The 23,818-nt window shown below is 50.0% G+C and overlaps 2 protein-coding genes across 17 annotated transcripts in view; both read right to left on the reverse strand.

Annotated features, from left to right (window-relative positions):
• RBM25 (RNA binding motif protein 25) overlaps nt 1-23,818 on the reverse strand; it is a 341,694-nt gene that overhangs the window by 165,600 nt on the left and 152,276 nt on the right. For all 16 annotated transcript variants that reach the window (XM_085627262.1, XM_085627263.1, XM_085627259.1 and 13 more), the window contains one exon: nt 13,693-13,750. In XM_085627262.1, coding sequence (XP_085483388.1) covers nt 13,693-13,750 — 58 coding nt within the window. The remainder of the gene's footprint in view (nt 1-13,692; nt 13,751-23,818) is intronic.
• The window catches only part of LOC146799649 (uncharacterized), a 175,574-nt gene that overhangs the window by 55,339 nt on the left and 96,417 nt on the right, over nt 1-23,818 (reverse strand). The window lies entirely within an intron of this gene.

The following is a 23,818-nucleotide window of genomic DNA, read 5'->3' on the forward strand; positions in this document are numbered from 1 at the left end:
GCCATGTAGCCGCTTTACAGATCTCAGACATGGGAACGTTGCGAAGGAGTGCTACCGTAGAAGCCTTCCCCCGAGTAGAGTGTGCTCTAGGTTTACCCTGCAGAGCTTTGTGAGACAGTTGGTAAGCCAAAGCTATACAAGAGACAATCCATCTAGAGATAGATCTCTTGGCCGCAGCCAGCCCGGTATTAGTGGGTCCATAGTTAACAAAGAGCCTGTCTGACTTTCTAAGAGTAAGGGTCTTAGCTAGATAGAATTTCAAAACCCTCCGGAGGTCAAGAGAGTGTAGAGCTCTCTCCGGGGGTGTGGTCGGCTGAGGAAAGAAGGTGGGCAACGTGATCACCTGATTAATATGGAAGTCCGAAACCACCTTGGGCAGGAAGCTCGGATGAGTACGGAGCACCACCCTATTAGTATGAAACACCGTGTAAGGTTCCTTGCAGCAGAGGGCCTGAATTTCACTAACCCTACGGGCCGAAGTGATGGCTACTAAGAAGGCAGCCTTCCAGGTCAGATGTTGCAAGGAGGCCTTATGAATCGGCTCAAAAGGACCTCCCATCAGTTTAGAGAGAACGATGTTCAGTTCCCAGGAAGGGGAAGGAGACCTCACAGGTGGGTAAACTTTCTTAAGCCCTTCTAAGAAATCCTTTACCACTGGCATCTGAAAGAATGAGGTCTGGGTAGGAGACTTCCTATAGGCTGTAATAGCAGCTAAGTGTACTCTGATGGAAGAGTACTTTAACCCAGACTTCGCCAAGTACAGTAAGTAGGGGAGAATAACCTGTTCTTGACCCCGGATCGGATCAAGGGTGTTATCTCTACACCAGAAGCAGAATCTTTTCCATTTAAAGCCATACGACTTCCTCGTGCAGGGCCTCTTCGCCTCCCGAAGAATGCTCATACAGTCCGGTGGAAGATCTAGATGTCCGTACTGGATGAATTCAGGAGCCATGCCGTCAAGCGGAGGGAGGGGAGATTGGGGTGGAACACTCTCCCCTTGTCCTTGGTCAGCAAGTTCGGCAGGCATGGCAACCTCCTCTGTGGTACCTCCGACAGCTGGAGTAGATCCGGGTACCACCACTGCCGGGGCCACTCCGGTGCTATTAGGATCATCCGAGTTCTGGCCCTGTAGAACTTCTGAATCACAGCCGGGATGAGAGGGAGAGGAGGAAAAGCGTAAAGCAATGTCCTCGACCAGCTGATCAAAAGCGCGTTCCCCTGCGACCCCCGTTGAGGGAACCTGGAGGCGAAGACGGGGCATTTTTTGTTGTCCGCGTCTGCGAACAGATCGATGTCTGGTATGCCCCACAAGCGGAAGATGTCTTGAGCGACGCCTTCGTTGAGCACCCAGTCGTGCGCTTCGACGAAGTCTCTGCTGAGGCCGTCCGCCTGCACGTTCAGGGTCCCTGGCAGATGAACAGCGACGATCGTCAGGTTTCTCGCCAGAAGCCATTTCCAGATTGACTGGGCCTCCAGAGACAGGACCCGTGATCTGGTCCCTCCTTGCTTGTTCAGATAGAACATAGTTGTGGTGTTGTCCGTCTGAACCTGAACATAGTCGGTCTGCAGGGATGGGTACAGGGACTTGAGAGCGAGATGGACTGCTCGTAGCTCCAAGAAGTTGATGTGATAGCTCTGCTCGGTAGCGGACCAGAGACCTTGTACTTGAAGCCGGCCCATATGAGCCCCCCAGCCCTGCATGGAGGAGTCTGTGACCACCGTCTGTGTCGGAGGCGCCTGATGGAATGGGACGCCGTGAAGCAGATGGGAGCGCTTCATCCACCACCGGATGGAATCTTTGGCGGCTTGATGAAGGGTAATGTGATCTTCCCAGCGGCCGGTCCTCTGCGACCACTGATCCTCTAGGTCTTGTTGCAGAGGACGCATGTGCAGACGTGCGTTGGGCACGATGTAGATGCACGAAGCCATGGATCCCAGGAGAGATGACACTTGTCTGGCTGTGGGATATTCCGTGCTGAGAAGCGTGCAGCTTTTTTGCAGCATGGAGGACAACCTCTCCTCCGAAGGACACACGCTTGCGCTTGAGGAGTCTAGAGAGGCGCCCAGGTAGTGGATCCGCTGAGTTGGATTGAGGATCGACTTCCGGTAGTTGACCTGAAGGCCCAACGAGTGTAGAAGGTTTAGGCAGAACGAGAGATGACTCTGGAGTTGAACCGGGGTGGAACTTTTTAAGAGCCAGTCGTCTAGATATGGGTAGACGAATATCTTCCGTTTGCGGAGAAATGCAGCCACCACCGCCATGCACTTTGAGAACGTTCGTGGCGCGGACTTGAGGCCGAATGGCAGGACCTTGTATTGATAATGTTGGTGAAAGATGCGAAATCTGAGAAACTTCCGATGTTTCGCTGAGACAGGAATGTGGAAGTATGCATCCTGTAAATCGATGGCACACATCCAGTCCCCTTGGTGTAGATGTGGGAAGATCTGGTGCAGTGCTAGCATCCTGAATTTTTCCCTTCTGAGAAATCTGTTGAGTAGGCGGAGATCGAGGATGGGTCTGTAGTCTCCGATCGCTCCTCTTTTCTGAACAAGAAAATACCGGGAGTACACTCCCCGATTTCTCTGCCTGTTTGGAACTTCCTCTATGGCGTTTTTGGAGAGGAGAGTGGCAACTTCGTCCTTTAAAAGCTTGTTTTGGCTGAGAGGGAGTGGCTGTTTCCGTGGGGGTACCTGCGGAGGGGGAGATTTGAACCTCAGCAAGTAGCCACGCTCTACAATACTCAGCACCCATTTGTCGTTTGTAATTGTATTCCACTCTGCCAGGTGAGCGGTGACACTTCCTCCCACCGGAGTGGCGAACGAGTGCGGAGGAAGTAAGTTTTCACTGCTTGGGAGGTTGCTTGTTAGAGGACTGCTGCTGTTTAGCATTTCCTCTTCCTCTGCCCCGGCCCCTTTGCTGAAACTGGGACCTCTGTTGGTTTTGAGAGGACCATTGGGGCGTTTGAACGCGCTGGTGAAAGGCACGTTTGTCGCCCTGGCGAAAGCGCTTGCGGAACTCTTTGCGTTTTTCCAGTCCCACAGCCTTTACAGTGTCCAATTCCGTTTTCATCTTGCTCATTTGGTCGTCCGCATGAGCTCCAAATAGCGATGATCCATTAAACGGCAGGTTAAGAATCCTTTTCTGCGCATCTGGTTTGAGGGCTGTTAATCTGAGCCAGGCCGAACGGCGGGAGCAGATGCCATGGGAGTAGCCATGCGCGGCTAGGTCTGATGCATCCGCCGCTGCGCTTATTACTTGGTTTGCCACCAGACCGCCTTCATGTAGGATCTCCGTGAAGTCCTGCCTGTCCTCCCTAGGCAATCTCTCCACGAATCTGGCCAGGGAATCCCATAGGGAACGATCATACCTCCCTAGCAGGGCTGAAGCGCTAGCGACCTTCATATGCGCGGCAGATGTGTTGCACATTCTCCTGCCGTAGGAGTCCATCAGCTTGCTGTCCTTCTCAGGGGGGACAGAAGCAGATATTGAGGCTGAGTGAGACTTCATGGCCGCCGCCACTATCACCGAATCCGCTGGCGGGTCCGCCCTCAAGAATAAAGGGTCCTCGGCCGGAGCCTTGTACTTCTTTGCTATTCTCGAGGGGACCGAGCCCACTGTAGCCGGTGTAAGGAACGTGGCCATCGCTGGTTCTAACAATCCTGGCACCAACGGGAGCAGAGGTCTGGGAGCTGACCGATGGTGTAAAGTGTCAAAGATCACAGAAGTGGGTGCCTGAGGGGCGTGCAGTGCGATGTTCAACTTTTGCGCCCCTCTACCCAGGACGTCCGAGAAAGTTATAATGTCATCCACCGGGGACACTCGCGATGGAGGCGTGGATGAAAAAGTAGGAGAGTAGTCCCGGACTGAGGATCTTGTGGATGCAGTCCCAGTGGACGACCTGGTGCGTCGCCTCTTGTGGGAGCGTTCGCTTTGGTGAGCCCTTGATCCTGATCTGCGCTTGGACGGAGATCTTGGACGTTTTGGCGCGGTGCGACGGTCCCTGGAACGAGACCGGCGTGGTGAAATTGGCCGTGGATCCCTCGGAGGCGATTTACTCCTGCGCGGTGGGGAGTACATGCGGGAGTAGTCCGATCCCGGACTCCGACATGCGGCAGCGCCCACATCTCGTAACCAGCGCGGTGACAGTCCAAACCGCTCTGGAGCCTCGGGTGATCTTTCTGGAGATATTTGCACGATGTGCAGTCCCGGAGATGATGACTGATCTCCTGGGGACCTCTCCGCGGGCGGTCCAGTCTTCGCCCTCGACGTCGAAACCCTTGACGTCGACGACGTCTGCGTCACCATCGGCAAGTGTGAGGTATGCCGTTCTGGTCTCGACGCCGGTCGTGGAGACCTCGATGTCGATCTCCTCTTCTCTGGCACCTGACGTCGGCTAGATGATCTCGACGTCGGCCGTGTCTTCGACGTCGACCTCTCTCGCCGTCGACTGGGCGACTTCGACGTCGACCTCTCTCGACGTCGACTCTTCGACGTCGACCTCTCTCGACGTCGACTGGGCGACTTCGACGTCGACGTCGACCTCTCTCGACGTCGACCTTCCGCTCGACGTCGACCTTCTATGTCGCCGAGTGGGGGTAACCATCGACGGCGACCGGCCCACTCGCGGCGGAATGTACGTCGCCGCATCTCTCGACGTCGACCCCCTCGAGGGTGGCGGAGAGTGTCTCGACGTCGACGGAAGCCTCGACGTCGACGGAGACAGTTCAGATGTCACCAGACTAGCAGCCTTCGAGCCCGAAGGGCCGCCTCTCGACGCCGACTTACTTTTGCGCGGCGGAGACTCTTGATGGTGGGATGAATCCCTTGACGCCGAAGTTCTCTGCCTCTTCGCCGGCATCCTCGACGTCGACGGCGAACCTCTTGGACTCCTGGTCTTCTTGGAGCCCGGGGAGCTGGTATGTCGCCGTTTCTGTACTTGCGTAGCTGAAGAAGGTGGTCTTGATGAGGAATGCTCGCCTTCACGACGGCTTCGTTCCTTCTCCAGTCTTGCATGCAGTTTAATGCGCTCTCTGTCCCTCAGAGTGCGCTTTGAGAACTTCTGGCAGTGGGGACACTGGTCAGGATCGTGTTTTGATGGTAAACACACAATACACACCGAGTGTGGATCCAACAGTGCCATTTTATTACCACAAGAAGGGCATTTCCTAAATAAAGGAGACATTCTGACTGGAAAAAAATTGGAAATTTCACTGGAACCAGCAGAATTAGCCCTTATAAGCCAGAAAACGTCGAAAAAAGCTAGAAAAAGCTGTAATTCAAAATTTCAGTCAAAAAACTGAAGAGCTCAAGCTCCAGGATCCTCACAGAAGGAGCCGGAAAAAAGAACTGGCCCAACTGTCACCTGTAGTGCATCATGGGAGCAGGGGGTCACGGGCAGGCCTTAAAGGCACGGTCCCCCTACTCTAATGCCTTAAAGGCAAGGTGTCAGTTTTCTTGGATTCTTGATACTCTACTGCAGCCTACTGGCGAATGCCTACAATTACATGTTGCTTTATGGCAATAAAGCAGTGCTGTGTTATAATTTGCCTGATGCTTCCTTTTTTCCTTACGGGTTACGGGGGCACTACTATGCAAAAATATGTAATTTACAGCATTGCCATGTTTTGAACATTGTTAGGCTGCATTTATATGTTTTCACATATGTATATATATATATATTTATATATATGTATTTTCTATATGCTCCGGGATCCCGCACATGGGCGGGGATTATTCATAGATTATGACTATTGATGAGTATCCCCTGGATGAGAACTGCTGGAGTCTCCCCCCGACAGGTGTTATGTGGTCGGGGGGGCAGGGAGAAGGCGTCACTGTTTGTTTTTGGGGGAGGACCTGGTGTTGCCGTACCCACGTCCTCTGCCTTTGGTGCTGGATCCACGATATCCACCTCTAGTGGTTTTATCATAGTTACTTTGTGTCCCCCTTTATTGTACTGCTGCTGGGACCCCTGACCTCTAGCTGCTCCTCTATTCCCGGGGCGACGAAAGGAGCCACTACGAAACTGCTGCGACTGCAGAGCCCCCATTGATTTTGCAGTTTGTGTCTTTCTTAATTTTTTCGAGGGTAGTGTCAACCTCAGGGCCAAATAAATCAACCGGTCAACCCAGACTATTTAAGATATTGTTCTGAATCTCAGGCTTGAAGCCTGAGATTCTCAACCATGCGTGCCTCTTCAACATGACGCTTGTGTTGATCGCCCTTGCTGCAGTGTCGGCTGCATCCAGTGCGCATTTGATGGACGCATTTGTAAGGAGTTGTCCCTCTCTGATAAGGAGCTCCGCTGCCTCTTTGTATTCATCTGGCAAATGTAGCAGTGATTCTAGTGTGTCGTAGTGGGACCTATCATAACGGGCTAGGAGTGCCTGTGTGTTGGCAATGCGCCAGATGTTTGCCGCTTGCGCTGCTATCCGTTTGCCTGATGTCTCCAGCACTTTGGACTCCTTGTCGGAGGGGAGGAGCATCACCCGTTGTTTGTGAATGGGCTCGTTTGCGAGCATTAGCAACAACCATGGAGTCTAAAGGTAACTGAGCCCTAATGTACATAGGGTCTCCGGGTGCAGGCTTGTATTTCTTTTCGATTCTGGGGTTTAGCACCCGTGCCCTGGTTGTTTCTTTAAAAATGTCTTTTGCAGGTTTTAGAACTCCCTTCAACATTGGCAGAGTTTTGACGGTTTTCTCAGAGGAGGCGAAAGTGTCCACTAAGAAATCTTCTTCCACAGTGTCAGAATGGAGTTCCACTCCATGATTGGCAGCAGCCCGTTCTATGAGGGCATTAAAGGCAGCAGTGTCCTCTGTGGGAGATGTCTTTATATTGTAAAGCTGCGTGTCAGGAGTATCTGGTGCGTTACCCTGGTCGGTGGGGTCATACCATGCCTGATCTGGGTCTTGCAAGTGATCATCAGGATCGATATCCCCAGGGTAGGTGGTATCATCCCCTATATAGTCCTCTCCTGCGTCTGCCTCTGAATGCGTAGGAGAAAAGGACGGCGGATCCTGAAGGAAGGGTTGAAAGTGTTCATTAAGCACTGGTGCGGAACCTGCCGGCAATTTGTGTTTCAGAGGAATTTTGTATGAGTCCAAGCCCTTCTCTGGCGTGATTTTCCGCTTGCGGAGCATAAACCTACCAGTGTCGGCGTCGATAAAGTGTGCCTGTGAAGGCTCGATATCGGTTTGTCCAGTGGATAGTGACTGTTTGGCGGACACGTGTCCGAATTTCGAACATTTTCGGTGACTTGGGCGGCGGCAATCCAAATGTGATGTGCGCCGGCGCCGAGTGTGATTTTGTGGCCTTGTGCGTTTCGGGACCCGACGTAGGTTGGAGGGTTGCCCGGTCTCTGATGCGTTGCAACGATGCTGAGACATGGTGCAAGGTGAACGCAGATGGCGCCTTGGAACCGATAGTCACCTTGGAGGCAGGCGTGGAAGCGGCATCCGACTTATTTCCAGTCTTTGGGTCGTCGATCCGAAGGGAGGTATCGACGGTTGTCGGAGTCGATGATTTGGCAGGCGCCGCCGTCTTCGATGTCGACGCAGACGGGTCGACCACCTTGACCTTGGTGGGTGGGCCCGTAATCTGCGGTGCCATAGGCCGAGGCGCCTTGTGGGGACCGAGGGCCTTCTTCCTTGGCTCGGCACCGGGACCCGTCGCGGTGAGCTCGGCACCGAAATCACGTTTGGTGCGTTCGGTGCCGATGACCTGTGCCGGCGTCGAAGGAGGGGAGGGCTTCGAGGCCTTCGATCCGATCGCAACCTGTTTCACTTTCGGTTTCGATGTAACCGGTGCGACGGACGGTTTCGGTTTCACTGAAGGAAATCCAGTCGTTTTCGATATTAATGGCTCCTGTGAAATGTTCGAGGCCGGGCCTTGAGGCGGGGCCGAAGAACCGTGTGACTGATCTTGGGTAAGGCCCGCAGGCGATCCCTCGACCTGAGCCTTATGACTACTTTGTCTCTCGGCCTCCATATCGACGGGTTGGCCTAGCTCTTCACTGGAGCCATCTTCCTCGGCCCCAAGGGCCTCATTGTAGTCTCCTACCTCTTCGACGACGTCTTCACCCTCAAATATCACCTCGTCGTCATCTTCCGATCGGGAGTCATGTTCGGAAGCGTGGCTGGAGTCTACGTCTTCTACGCTCTCGGCGTCTTCGTCCTCGGTGCTAAAGATGTTGGCCGGGGCAGGCGCCGATTGCTGTGCCTCCAATCTCGCTGCCCGTCAATTCCGGAGAGTCTTCTTCGAGCAGAACCGGGCGCAGGCCATACATTTCGACTCATCGTGATCCGGTGAGAGACATTTGTTGCACACCGGATGGACGTCGTTGTGTGGGTATTTCGCGTGGCATAAAGGACATCTCTTGAAGGGAGTCCTCGATTCCATTGTCGATCGAACTTTGATGTTCGGACCAAAGCGGATCCGAAAAGCGTGAAGAAGGTGCTAAAATACAAAATAAACTGGTCGATACCGAACGGGAACAGTACAGACGAGATCTAAAGGCCTTTTGGCCTTAAACTAAAGTTTCCGAACTTGACCTAAGATAAGCACACCCCAATCCAATGGCGGAAAAAACAATCTAAGGATGGAGAGGATGCCCATGCGCACTGTAGTCCAGGGGAGCAGCCACCTATCTCATGATGCTTCGAAGACTCTTCCAGGACAACAATGTGCAATCATCCGGACCCAACACTAGGCGGCGATCTATGCACAGATATGAATTCAGCAGCCCACATGCCTCGAACTAAAAGGTTTTCTAGCCCGCTCAATTACTCGAGAGTATCCTGGCGCGAGCAGTTATCTTAGAGCCTGAGAGACGGAGAGTTTGAGTGGATTAGTTAAAGAGAAAAGTTTTAAGTTGTTTTTTGAAAGGGCCGAGCTCCTGAATGCTCCGAATAGCCAAAGGGAGAGAATTCCAAACCGACACCGTTTTGACTGAGATAGACTGACCTCCCAGCCGAGATCTACGGAAACTAGGAATGATCATCAAGCGTTGGGAGGCTGAACGTAAGGCTCGGCTGGGGACATAGAAGCTGAACCTCTTCCTAATATATGCAGGACCCAGACCATGCAGCGCTCTATGGGCCACCGTAAGAGCTTTAAATTGCACTCTTTGCGCCACTGGGAGGCAGTGCAGATCACGCAAAAGCTTTCTCACATTAGACGTTCTAGAGATGTTAAAAAGAAGTCTGACGTGGCGTTTTGAATTGTTTGCAATTTAATCAACAGATTGTGGAGAGGTGTGGCTCACTGGTTAGAGGCGGCAGATCCGTAAGCAGAGAATCGGCCAGGGACCAGGGTTCAATTCCCGACGCGGCAGGGTCGTGGACCAGGGTCAAAACGGACTCGATAATTCTCGCCTCGGTACCTACTATAACCAGGGCATTAAGCTTGCCTCATCTCTACAACGGCCCCCCACAGACGCCGGGGATGCCTGGTTTCACCTTGGAGATACCCAGAAAGGGACCATCTCACAGGGATAGCCAGGACGGGTTCCCCAGCGGTCTATAGCGCCGGGACACTTCCGAGTAGCTGTGCGCTGAATAAATTAAAACATAACATAACATAACAGATAGCCAGGAATGCCACAGTAGAGGGCATTGGCATAGTCTAAGCAGGAAAGAATGAGTGCCCGGGCAACTGTTTCCTTTGCTTGGCTGGGAAGAAGAGCAAGCACCGGTGAGTTTCCTAATTTGAACCGTGAAACGGAGATCGGGGCCAAACCATATTCCCAGGTTTTTAGCAGGCGCACCCACGGATTTTGGACGAGGAAAGTCATTTGGCCACAGATTTTCATAAAAGGCAGGAGGAAAGGAGCCATATAGCAAGACCTCAGACTTCTCCTCGTTACATTTCAGTTGGGCACGTGCCAACCACTGGAACACAGAAGAGGCAATTCTGCGCTTGAAAAGTCGACAGGTCCCCATCATTCCAGGTGAATAGAAGCTCGGTATCATCGGCATAGGAGATTACTTTCGCCCCCAGCTCCTCTGCCAAGTAAATAAGGGGTGTCAAATAGATGTTAAAAAGTAGTGGGCTCATGGTAGAACCTTAAGGAACACCAGTAGCCACATTCCTAGCAGTTGAGGAGAAGGGAGGTGACCAGACCTGCTGGGAACGGCCTTCCAAAAAAGATGTCAGCCATTCTAGAGCAGAGCCTGTGATGCAGATGCTAGCCAGACGCGAAAGTAGGAAATGATGGGGTACCGTTTCGAAGGCAGCAGAGATCCAGTAGAACCAGAGTCGCTCTGCTGCCTGTGTCCTGACACTTATATGGATTCGGCCATTTCCACTAAAGCCAACTCGGTACTATAGCTTTTCCTAGATCCAGATTGAGCCGGATGGAGGGCACCGGAATTGTCAACAAAATGATTTTTTCGCAGATTTTAGACAGGGCTGGAAGGAGAGAGATGGGTCGATAGCTGGCCACTAATAATGGATCCAGTGAGGGCTTCTTTTAAGAGTGGCAAAAGTTTGGCCTGTTTCCAATGCAGAGGGACCCGTGCCGTGCACAGAGACAGATTAATGATTGAGGTAACTTCCGGGTAGATAACCTCAGCTACTCCGGCCAGTACTCTGGCAGGACAGGGGTCCGAAGGGGAGCCTGACTTGAGTGTTAAGAATGGCCAGTATATCTGAGCCCATAGCCATGTGGCCAGGGTTTGCCAATTTGGGTTTTAGGGAACGAACATAGGCCCTGGGCACCTGATTGGCAGGAGTTCAGGGCACACTCAAAGTACATTCAGCAATTCAGCAAAAAGTGGGGGCATACCATGCAAGAAAGATGGCACTTTCTCACACCCGGTCTGTGACAGTGAGGTAATCTTGTCTGATATGCTGACTAGCACAATGGTAATAATAATAATAGTAGCTCAGGGTGGTATTCATAAGACATAAGTTGCTCATATTATAGAAAATGTTGGAGACCCCTGTTCTATGCTATAGAACAAAATAGAGCATTAAATATGAAAGTTCTTTAAAACTGAATGTATTACTTCTATAGTACACATTTTAAAAATGTGGGTAAACCAATTAAAAGCCTAAATAGCAGAACTGAAAATGTTCTTTCCAGACCCCGTACAGAAATCAATGGAAGTTTCCTTAAACATACGCACTACACATTTTATCAGGTACCAGACTGCCACACAACTCAAGTACTGACAAAAAGAAATGAAGTTGAGGCAAAATGGGTATATTTCGTGAACCAATGTTCATTTTTAGGTCTCGCCTGAGCCAGCGCTGCCCTGCGAGACATTTTGCTCTGTGAGACATTTTGTAAGTGGGGTTTTAAAAGTGCTACCAGAGGATTTTGCTGTCCTTCAGCGTGCGTGTCTGCGCGCTTGCACGCGCGCAGCCGCCAGCTTTCAGGACCCAAGACGACATCTGGAGCACCGTCTCTTTCACTTTTGCCGTCGCTGCGCATGCGCATACCACTTGCGCGCGCACAGCAGTCATGGCTCATTTCCGATTACCGCTTAGGAACACACAGCTATAGGCATGGGGCGCTGTGCTTTGTGTTTCTTTCTGCACGGCGCCTGATTTGATCTTACACCCCTTCTGCTTGTTTTGTAATCGAAAGCACAGACAAGGTTTTTAAAAAAAAAATGTATTAAAATCTATTGTCAAGACTATGCTTTTGTCCGTGCCCGTTCAACTTCAGCGCGCGTCTGTGCCACCCACCTCCCCATCACTTCGTTATTGTCTGTAAAGCAGAGCAACCGGATCCCAGCCGAGCCGAAACCCCAGTCGGCGTACACCACGTTGAGGGAGTGGAAATTTCAAATCCATGTGCGCTTCCTGCAATGCTTAAAATGCAGTTTTGAGCTGTTGCTGCTCTTTTCATGTGCCTCCTCAGTGGTGAACGAACAGAATCGGAAATAGTATGCACTCTATGCACACAAATTAAGGAGTGCATGCAAGTATTTTCTCATTCATTAATTCTAGAGATTGTTCAATAAATAATGAAAACTAAAATATGTACTGATGGGAGCACACATCTCTGACTTGACTATTAATTTCAGTATGTTCTTTCTTGCACCCCACACGTTTACAAGTCCGGCATTGTATGGAGTGCATTTCTCTGGTTTCAGATGAGAAGAGAACACATTTGCTTCTTGTGACCAATCGGGCAATTTGTCTCCAGCAGCTGATTGTTTTATGTGCGTTCACGTTTTCGGTCCTCTTCAAGTTCGCTTGTGGCCACTGTACTAATGGTGCCTAAACGACCTCCCGGGGGCTTTGGGAGCTCTTTGGTTCTGTGAAGCTTAAGCCAGCCACAGTTTGGCTTTATAATTATTGGCAATGGTCTGCAATGAACCTTAGAGATCGAATGACAGTTTCACCCCTCAATAAAGTGTATTTTTTTTTTTAACATTAAAATGGAACTACATCAACATGGCGTGAAAAATACTCCCTGGAACCAATTTTGCTCTATGCATTTCCCAAACAGTTGCATTTAGCATACTTATTTTCAGAGACTCACAAAGCAAGCTGTGCACAGTTTCCATTTTCTGTGACCGTGTCAACACAGCTAGAAACAAAACGCTGACCCCCTCTTCACAGGCACATCTCGTGGGACACTGCTGTTATGGCAGAAGCCCTTTTGCGCTCATTAAAAGTTGTGTCATTTCACCGGAGTGTTTTTGCCAAGAGAAATAATGCAATTCGCAATTATAAGTGTTTTTTGGCTGGAATTATCAGATCCAAAAGCTCTGAACTCATATTTCCGGGCCTTTATGAGAACCTGCAGGGGCTGGTGCTGTGACAGGCAGCAATGCAAAGTCATGGCCGCTGCCCGAAGCAGTCAGGTGGAAGCAGGCTGTAGTCTCTCTGGACAGGCACAGGCAAGCCCTTGATCTTGCCCCTCCGTTCACAGCATTTGCAATAGGTCTCGCATTTAAGCGAGTTTAAGGTCTTGGCATTGTAAATGACAATGACTTATTTATATATTGGTTTTAAAAACATTAATACAAGGCACTGTTATTTACAATGCCAATAGATTAAACTCGCGTAAATACGAGACCTATTAAAATTGCAAATGCTTGTTCATTATCTTAAAGCTTCATATAGTAGGGTTCTAACCATAAAAGTGTTTCCATCAGATAAAACAGAGCTCTATTGTAGTTCACGAAAACCTGGAGCTACTTTTATCAGTAATGTATCCCCATTTCCAACCAGTTTGTCCTACTTTAATGCAGTACATGCACAAGAGTAATGCCTTTAATATTAAACAAATGTCTTAAATGTACATTGAGTGTAAATAGATTTTTCTTTTTATCAGTAATTGTGGTTTGAGCATATCTGTATACATTGCAGTGGGTTTCTGTAGGCTATAAACCTCTGGTGATACCTTTTAAACTTCCATTCATAAAGACAACAGATTAAAGTGAACAGGTCTGTACCACACAGTTTTTACTGCAGATATTTAAGGAGTTAACCCAGTTTAAGAATCTATCGACTTAAAAAAACCATAGAAACTCATCCTCAGATGTCTGAACACCAGCCAAGAAAATGTACATTAACAATGGATTGTATCAATAATAACACAATCAATCTCCCATATTTCAATGTAGTCGCTTTGCAAGGATTGGATATATCTCATAAGAAAATGCCATTGTTGTTTGCCAGTAAGAAAACACTGCATAAACAATTTGTGCAGAAACCAGAAATTGAGACCTACCTTGCAGCTTCCCAGATGCCCCTTGCACTCTTTTCCAGCTTAAAACCAGGCCACATTTCTAATGAAAAAAATAAATTTGTTAATTTGTCTGTCAAAATCAAAATTGCTTGTTTAAACTACCAACAGTGTTGAAATCAAAAGAAAACTCAGCCCAAATGTATTTAAAGCAATTGCTAATTCAGGTCAGAACACAATTCGGTGCCTTTTCACCCACACAATGCTCAACTACAAATATTACTCTTCGACTCAAGTCAAATTTAAGAGAAAATTAAGGATGGAAGAAGTAGTCAACATTAACGTGCATACAATAAGAACAATCTGAGGCTTTACAGAGAAAAACGTGTTCTGTCCCAAACCTAGCCTTTAAGCTTTGCGAGTGAAATTACAGTATTCATTGAATTCCTTTACAGAGCAGGAACACCGATCCACTAAAGTAGGAAATTATATCACAGTATTGTCGAAGTAAACGTCCCCCCCCCAGAGTGTCTATGTAGGAAAGTGGGTCTTTGTTGCAGTAACCCCCCCCCCCCCCCCCTTTTTTTGCCTAATAGCTGATGCACTTTTCCTTGTTGTGCCCTGGGTTCCTGCCAATCAGGTGCCCAGGGCCTGTGTTCCTTCCCTAAAAAAACTGCCTAACAGACAAAACCCAAATTGGCAATCCCTGGCCACATGTCAGCCCCTGGTAAATGGTACCCTAGGTACCCAGGGCCTTGTGACCAGGGAAGGCCTCTAAGGGCTGCAGCACTTATTATGCCACCCTTACAGGCCCTGTACCCTAACACCCACACACTGCTCTTGCAGGCTGAGTGTCTGGGTACAAGACAAAACAGAGAGTCGACATGGCACACATCCCTGTGTGCCATGCCCACACCTACACTGCCATGGCATACATCAGCCACCCCTCTAGCTGGGTGCCCTATGCCAATGGGGTGGGCACAGGAGCAGGAGCCCTGTGCCCCTACAGTACCCAGGTCCATTCCTGGGCTCTGTAAGTGCAGTGCTGCCCTTTAATAGTACATGGTGCTGGGAACTCGTCATGCACAAACTCCACAGCACCATAAAGGCAGCACTGAAGACTGAGAAGTTTGGTATCAAACTTCTCAGCACATTAAACCCACACTGATGCCAGTGTGGGATTTAATGTGCCAAGCACCCCAGAGGGCATCTTAGAGATGCCCCCTAAAACCTAACCTACAATCCACGTCTGTGCTGGGGCTGCCTAGGCTGCCACACACCAGACATGTTGCTGGACCCCTGGGTAGGAGAGCCCCTGCTCTCCTGGGCCTGCAACAATGCACATCCTGGGCGAGGTGCTAAATCTCCTCCCCCAGGATGGGCAGGGGGAAGCTTCAAAGGCATGCCGCCTCTGAGTTTCCCCAGGCCACTGCAACCCCCCACTCTGGCGGGAAGCTTGGCCGGAAACTACAAATAAGGACAAGGAATGTGCCAGCCTGCCAACCCCACCCCTCAGGTGGGGGAGGCGAGGTGAAGCATATCCCCGGGCTCTCGCCATCTTGAAGATGGGAAGCCCTACCCAATCAGGATTAGGCTACTGCCCCCCTCCCACAGGAGAGAGGCAGGATAGGGGGTGTACCCACCCCAGGACAGGGACCCATTGGTCCCTGCCCTTCACCTACCTGTAACGCCCCTAAATCTAGTATTTAGGGGCACCCTGAACCTTCCTTCCCCAGATTCGAAACTACAAGAAGAGCAAGAAGACACTTAGAAGAATTTCCAAGAAAAAGCCAGCCAATGTTACCCTATGAGGAAAATGAAGATCGCGGTTTAAGGGTAAGTTCTCGACTGGCAGAGTTGAAGTTCTGGGCATAGACTCAGGGGTCTCCCAGTGTCAGGTAGGTACAGTCAGTTCACCCTCAGCGGTTTCAGGACGGCCGGGTGCAGAGAGAGTTAGGCCCAATGTTAGCCTATGAGGAATAGGGGGGCCTGGTTTGGTGGCTGCTGACTAGCAGGCCACGCGGCTGTGGGAGCTGGGCTCCTGGTCACTCACTCAGGGCAAGTGGGGAAGTAGGCTAGTGTAGAGATTGCACTGCCAGGGCCACTCGGGCGGCTGGGTGCAGGGTGCTTTTGAGCCGTCAGGCGCTCAATGGAAATCAATGGGAATGTTCCGGTTAGGAAAAAGGCTGCAAGCTCGGGGACGAGGATGCCTCAGGTGCCACCACCACTTCGAGAGGTAAGTTGGGTAGTTCTAGGTTAGGTGGGTACCCCGGGATTGGGCACAGGGGGCCGCAGGGCGCCGGGTGCCTTTTGATGTCGGAAATCTTACCCTCTTGTTGATCGCGGTTGGGGTGGCACTCTGTTCTGAGGCTGCAGGCTTCTTCCGGAATGTCGAGGGGGGTCCTTGGGTGCCGGACTCGGGGTCACAGTCGCCGTGGGGTCGTCTTCAGGGTCTTTGTCCACTCCGGCACTGGCCAGGCTTGGCTGGTGCAGAGTGTGCTGGGTTCGCGGTTCCGGGCTGCTGCCAGGGATTAGAAATAGGTTTCTGAGTAGAGCCTCTACTCATGGGAGTCCCAGGGGCTTAGAGCCAAAAGGTAGCCAGGTCCTCCGGGGTTTGGTGAGGTTGCTGGCCACTAGAGATGCCACGCTGGTGCAGGTCCGGGAGTCGACAGGCCGGTAGGGCTGGGGCCAAAGCAGTTGGTGTCTTCTTCCCTTTTTAGCAGTTGCAGGGCAGGTCTTTGTTCTTCTTGCTCTTCTTGTAGTTTTTCGAATCTGAAATCTGGGGAAGGAAGGTTCAGGGTGCCCCTAAATACTAGATTTAGGGGCGTTACAGGTAGGTGAAGGCCAGGGACCAATGGGTCCTTGTCCTGGGGTGGGTACACCCCCTATCCTGCCTCTCTCCTGTGGGAGGGGGGCAGTAGCCTAATCCTGATAGGGTAGGGCCTCCCATCTTCAAGATGGCGAGAGCCCGGAGATGTGCTTCACCTCGCCTCCCCCACCTGAGGGGTGGGGTGGGCAGGCTGGCACATCCCCTGTCCTTGTATGGGGTTTCCGGCCAAGCTTCCCGCCAGAGTGGGGGGTTGCAGTGGCCTGGGGAAACTCCAAGAGGCGGCATGCCTTTGAAGCTTCCCTTTGCTCATCCTGGGGGAGGAGATTTATCACCTCACCCAGGATGTGCATTGTTGCAGGCCCGGGAGAGCAGGGGCTCTCCCACCCAGGGGTCCAGCAACATGTCTGCTGGGTGGCAGCCTAGGCAGCCTCAGAGAAGACGTGGATTCGTAGGTTAGGTTTCAGGGGGCACCTCTAAAATGCCCTCTGGGGTGCTGGGTACATTAAATCCCACACTGGCATCAGTGTGGGTTTAATGTGCTGAGAAGTTTGATACCAAACTTCCCAGTCTTTAGTGTTGCCATTATGGTGCTGTGGAGATTGTGTTTGACGAGCTCTCAGCACCATGTACTCTTAAATGGCAGCACTGCACTTACAGGGCTCAGGAATTGACCTGGGCACTGTAGGGGCACAGGGCTCCTGCTCCTGTGCCCACACCATTGGCATAAGGCACCCAGCTAGAGGGGTGACTGATGTATGCCATGGCAGTGTAGGTGATGGGCATGGCACACAGGGAGGTGTGCCATGTCGACTTTGTTTTGGTCTTGCACCCAAACACTCAGCCTCCAAAGGCAGTGTGTGTGTGTAAGGGTACAGGGCCTCTAAGGGTGGCACATGGTGTGCTGCAGCTCTTAGAGACCTTCCTTGGTCACAAAGCCCTGGGTACCTAGGGTACCATTTACTAGGGGCTGACATGTGGCCAGGGTTTGCCAATTTGGGTTTGGTTTGTTTTAGGGAAGGAACATAGGACCTGGGCACCTGATTGGCAGGAGTCCAGGGCACACTCAGCCAAAGTACATTCAGCAAAAAGTGGGGGCATACCATGCAAGAAAGATGGCACTTTCTCACAACGGCAAAGAATACTCTTCTCAGATTCGAGAGCTTCCATCCAAGACCATTAAGAGAAAACCAGCCGTATGGTCAGTAACTTAGGATAAGACGCAATTGTAGTGACATTAGCGTGTATAAACAACAAGCAAATGATCCAACTGAAAAACTCACTAATAGAGGTTACCCTAAAAGGATACGAACAAATTGCCAAAAACGTGCCAGGAATCAACCAAGAGAGGCCCTTTTGGAGACCATACAAAAAGATCTGGACAGTGCACCACTGACTTGTGTAACAACTTACAATCCAATCTCGAATCAAGTAAACAAATGTATCAATAAGCACTGGGCAATCCTAAACACTGGGAATTTAAAATGGCAAAAACTACTCTTTTCTTACAAAAGGGCGAGAAACATAAAAGACACATTGGTAAACACACGCCCTCTAAAATCAATACAGCAGGTCAATATTACTGCGTTAAATGCATGGGGGTTACCCCCGATAATCGGTCATTTCCTTTGTGGTGATTGCAGTGTCTGTAACCTGACTACAGTCAGCAAAACCCTGTCTCTTGAACCCAGTAGGACTTGGTGTAAGAAAGTGGGTTTCTGTTGCAGTAAACCCCCCCTTTTTTGCCTAATAGCTGATGCACTTTTCCGTGTTGTGCACTGGGCTCCTGCCAATCAGGTGCCCAGGACCTGTGTTCCTTCCCTAAAATACAAACTCCCAATTGGCAAACCTTGGCCACATGTCAGCCCCTAGTAAATGGTACCCTAGGTACCCAGGGCCTTGTGACCAGGGAGGGCCTCTAAGGGCTGCAGCACTCATTGTGCCACCCTTAGAGGCCCTGTACCCTTACACACACACACTGCCTTTGCAGGCTGAGTGTCTGGGTGCAGGACAAAACAAAGAGTCGACATGGCACACATCTCTGTGTGCCATGCCCATCTCCTACACTGCCAAGGCATATGCCAGCCACCCCTCTGGCTGGGTGCCTTATGCCTATGGTGTGGGCACAGGAGCAGGAGCCCTGTGCCCCTACAGTACCCAGGTCTATTCATGGGCACTGTAAGTACAGTGCTGCCATTTACAAGTACATGGTGCTGAGAGCTCGTCAAACACGAGCTCCACAGCACCATGATGGCAACACTGAAGACTGGGAAGTTTGGTATCAAACTTCTCAGCACATTAAACCCACACTGATGCCAGTGTGGGATTTAATGTACTAAGCACCCCAGAGGGCATCTTAGAGCTGCCCCCTTACAGCTAACCTACAATCCACGTCTGCTCTGAGGCTGCCCAGGCTGCCACACAGCAGACACGTTGCTGGACCCCTGGGTGGGAGAGCCCCTGCTCTCCCGGGCCTGCAACAATGCACATCCTGGGTGAGGTGAGAAATCTCCTCCCCCAGGATGAGCAAAGGGAAGCTTCAAAGGCATGCCGCCAGTTGGAGTTTCCCCAGGCCACTGCAACCCCCCACTCTGGCGGGAAGCTTGGCCGGAAACCCCATACAAGGACAGGGGATGTGCCAGCCTGCCCACCCCACCCCTCAGGTGGGGGAGGCGAGGTGAAGCACATCTCCGGGCTCTCGCCATCTTGAAGATGGGAGGCCCTACCCTATCAGGATTAGGCTACTGCCCCCCTCCCACAGGAGAGAGGCAGGATAGGGGGTGTACCCACCCCAGGACAAGGACCCATTGGTCCCTGGCCTTCACCTACCTGTAACGCCCCTAAATCTAGTATTTAGGGGCCCCCTGAACCTTCCTTCCCGAGATTCCAGATAGAAACCTACAAGAAGAGCAAGAAGAAAAAAGACCTGCCCTGCAGCTGCTAAAAAGAGGAAGACACCAACTGCTTTGGCCCTAGCCCTACCGGCCTGTCGACCCTCGAACCTGCTCCTGCTCCAGCGCGGCATCTCTTGTGGCCAGCAACCTCAAAAACCCCGGAGGACCTGGCTACCTTTGACCTCTGATTCCCTGGGACTCCCATGAGTAGAGGCTCTACTCGAGAAACCTATTCCTAACTCCTGGCAGCAGCCCGGAACCGCGGACCCAACACACACTGCACCAGCCAAGCCTGGCCAGTGCCGGAGTGGACAAAGACCCTGAGGACGACCCCACGGCGACTGTGACCCCGAGTCCGGCACCCAAGGACCCCCCTCGACATCCTGGACGAAGCCTGCAGCCTCAGAACCGAGTGCCACCCCAGCCGCCATCAACCAGAGGGTAAGATTCCCGACGTCAAAAGGCACCCCTGCACCCGGCGCCCTGCGGCCCCCTGTGCCCAATCCCGGGGTACCCACCTAACCTACAACTACCCAACTTACCCCTCGAAGTGGTGGTGGCACCGGAAACATCCTCGTCCCCGAGCCTGCAGCCTTTTTCCAAACCGGAACATTCCCATTGATTTCCATTGAGCGCCCGAAGGCTCAAAAGCACCCTGCACCCAGCCGCCCGAGTGGCCCTGGCAGTGCACTCTCTACACCAGCGGTCTTCAAACTGTGGGGCGTGCCCCCCTGGGGGGCCCTGGATGTGTTCCCAGGGGGGCGCAAATGGGTCTGCAATTACATGCAAATGGGATAGCCTGGAAGCGGGGAAAGGCTCGTTTCTAGGCTGTCTTCATTTATATGCAGCATTTAAAGTCCATAAGGAAGAGAGAGGACCGTAGTACTGAGCCGCATTGAGCAGGCTATGTAAATATTTGATACGTGTCAAAAGGGTGCACTCTTTTGAATGAACACATATATTAGCTCTCAAAATAAATATTTGTCACCATGAAGCTCCAAATGACTATTAACTAAAACCTACATTGGCTCCAAAGCAGCCTTTATATTTGGTGATTAATCAATAGCACACATTTAGATTTCTTTCAGGAAGGGGGCATCCTGGTGGTAAGGCATATTTGTTCTTTAACAGTTCTTTATTCCTCTCTCTGTTTCACAGGAGTACCCCTCCCCTACCTTCATGTTCTTTGAGTGGTCACTGTACCCCAGTTATGTCAGTCTTGCGATGAAAAAGAACGTGGGGGGTTAGCATTCAGGCACACTCCACCATTTCTGAGCATGGAATAGGGCCCAACGAACAGAGGGAGGAGGAGGGCTAAATGTACTTTTTTTGTTGTTCTTTACATAAAGCAGCAGAAAGCATGATTTGGGCATTCGTCCTATAAGTGAAGGCCCTGTTCAGTTGGCAAAGTAGACAGTCTGCTTTGTAGGGTTGTATGTATCATTGGTGCTACAACTCCTTTAGAGACCCAGGGCCTACGTGTTGTGCCAGTGTTGCCTTGGTCCTCAGAGCAATGGACGGCCCCCGTGTCCCGACACTTTTCTCCAAGTGACTCAAATGTCCCTGTTTTCAAACAGTGTCCCCGTTAAACACAGAAATGTCCCTGTTTTTCATTCTTCCGGTTGAGCATGCGCGCGCATGCTCTCTTTGCACTGTTTACGGCATGTGTCGTCACTGAGGTGAGCGCTGTAGCAAGAAGGGAAATCCTTTGAAGAGAGACATTTTACACGCAGCGCCACCTACGTCATCGTGCCAGCCAAAGTTTCTTCTTTGGATAAAACAATATTTCTTCATCCTGTAGCTTGTATTCATAGTCATACAAACTTTTCATTAGCCCTTATGCATACCGTGCAAGGATTAATGCATTGCTCATTGCATGTTTTATGTTCTCCATATCAAAGCTATGACTTGACCTTTTGACTGACCTTTCAGATCACGGCAAACTGTTTAGCTGGAAAGGACTTAAAAGAGCAGGGTTAACGCCTGTGGGAGAGGCGAGCAGCGCTGCTCGAGCTTTTTGCTCAGGTCTTCACACTATTGCACTATGAGATGATACCAATGGCTAGAGTGCACTATACATACCCCAGTAAGGTAACATGACATCTCAGCAGTAACTACGCAAATGTGGGAGGACAGTGTGGTCGGCCAACCTTTGCCACCCCCTTAAGGCCCTAAGGCAGTAATACCTGGAGAGAAGTTTTTTTTTGTACATTGGTCCATGGCTGCCATTTGGCAATTTAGCATTCCGCAGTTTACCTCCAAGCTTTTCTGTCATGAGCAACTAAGCAACATTGGTGAGTTGTACTTTATGTGGGGCTGAGGTGCAGCTATAGAAACGAGCATTGATAAAGCTAGTAAATCTGGCGTTTGCTAGCCTGTGATGTTTTATTGATTTTTGGCAAATATATGCTATAGTCCTTAAAAGTGTTAATGTAATAAAAAGTACTAATGCTGCTGTGTGAAGGAGAGGGTTGCCAATAAAAGACCGCGGATTTGTTGTCTGTAATGCTTCATCTCGGTCTGTGGAGGGAGCTGTAATTGTAGTCCTTTTTCTATGTCTATGACAGCTGTCAAATAGTCCTACTTTTATGTCGATGGTTACTGCAAACCATAGTCCTGCTTCTATGTCTATGACCTGTCCCCGTTTTTTGTTTTGAGAATCTGGTCACCCTAGACAGACAGCTTCTCAGGGCTACATCCATCATTAATGCAGCAGGTGGAGTTGCATTGGGGCCCACAGCACCCCTATTATGAGTAGTAGTGTGTTGGTCAATTTTGTTCTTGCTTGTATGCTGTTGCTTTTTTTGTAAGCTCCACACTTAATCTGGAGTACAAGCTACAGAAGAGCACATCTAAAATGATCTTATGATCCCCCCAGCGATCATCTCCACCCCTTTCCAAATCCTTGACCTTTACTTTTGGAGGGGGGGCCCAACTTCAAAACTTTTCCCATAGGGGGGCTCAGAGCAAAACAGTTTGAAAACCTCTGCTCTACACTAACTTACTTCCCCACTTGCCCTGAGTAAGTGACCAGGAGCCCAGCTCCCACAGATGCGTGGCTTGCCAGACAGCAGCCACCAACCAAGGCCCCCCTATCCCTCATAGGATAACATTGGGCCTAACTCACTCTGCACCCGGCCGTCCTGAAACCGCTGAGGGTGAACCAACTGTACCTACCTGACACTGGGGGACCCCTGAGTCTATGCCCGGAATTTCAACTCTACCAGTCGATTACTTACCCTTAAACCGCTAACTTCATTTTCCTCATAGAGTAACATTGACTGGCTTTTTCTTCAAAAATCTTCTAAGTGTGAACTTTTCAAAACTGTAAAAATTCACCAAAAATCAGCCAAGTGACAAAAACGAATTTACTCACCTGTTCCTGGGTGAGCTCCCAGTGCTGGATCTTGGTGCCCAGCCCTGACCCTGAAAAGTACTCACAACTATACTTACCTCTAACTCATTTTTCTCCCATAGGAAACCATTGTCTGCTTTTCTGTGAAATTTCTTCTAAGTGTCTATTTTTACAAATTTGAAATATTCTTTTAAAATCGTACCATTTCTGCAAACGAAATTACTTACCTGTTTTTGATAAGGACCCCAGTCCTGGGTCTAGGCACCCAGTCCTGGATTACTAAAGTAACGATAAAGTACTCTACCTGCAATTTGAATTTCTTGCCATAGAGATCCATTGAATGTTTTCTTTGAAATATTTTCTAAGTGCTAACCTTTGAAATAGCTAAATATTATTTAAAAATCATTACAGTTACTAAGTCGACTTTCATCACTTGATTCTGAATACTGACCCAAGGCTGGTTCTAGGAGCCAGACCTGGAATTCCAAAAGTAATCTGAAAAGTAATTTATTACAAATAACCTGAATGTACCATTGAGCTCAATGCATTGTGATGTTTAGGAAATAGGATTGTTTATTGCAACCAACTGTGACTGTTTACAAAAATTCATTGCTTAAGACAAAAAGTATTTATATGCAACCTCTCATTCTGAGAAAGTATATTTTTATCCCCTTTGTGGTTCTAAAAATAAAACAAGCATATATTTTATATATATAAATCATTGGCCTAGAGTTCAGTTATTGAGTGTGTGAAACCATTTGCTGACTGAGTGTGTACAATAAATGCTTTACACTGTCCTCTGGTACTGCCTTACTGCTCGACCAAGCTACCACTTTTGAGAGTAAGGTCATACCTAACTTTGACCTTTATCAGCCTCTGGGGGACTGGGGACTCTGTACACCCTGTACCTATTAGGGAACAGTATATACAGAGCCACTTTCTCACACTTGGACACAGAGAATGCATACGCACTGTAATAGTACGAATGTTGTCTACATCACCTGTCCGTGCGGACTTCGCTACATAGGAATGACTAACCGCAAAATAAAAACGCGGATATGTGAACACAGGAGCAACATTAAATGCAAAAGTAAC

The sequence above is a fragment of the Triturus cristatus genome, chromosome 9 (assembly GCF_964204655.1).
Source record: "Triturus cristatus chromosome 9, aTriCri1.1, whole genome shotgun sequence".
Lineage (NCBI taxonomy): Eukaryota > Metazoa > Chordata > Amphibia > Caudata > Salamandridae > Triturus > Triturus cristatus.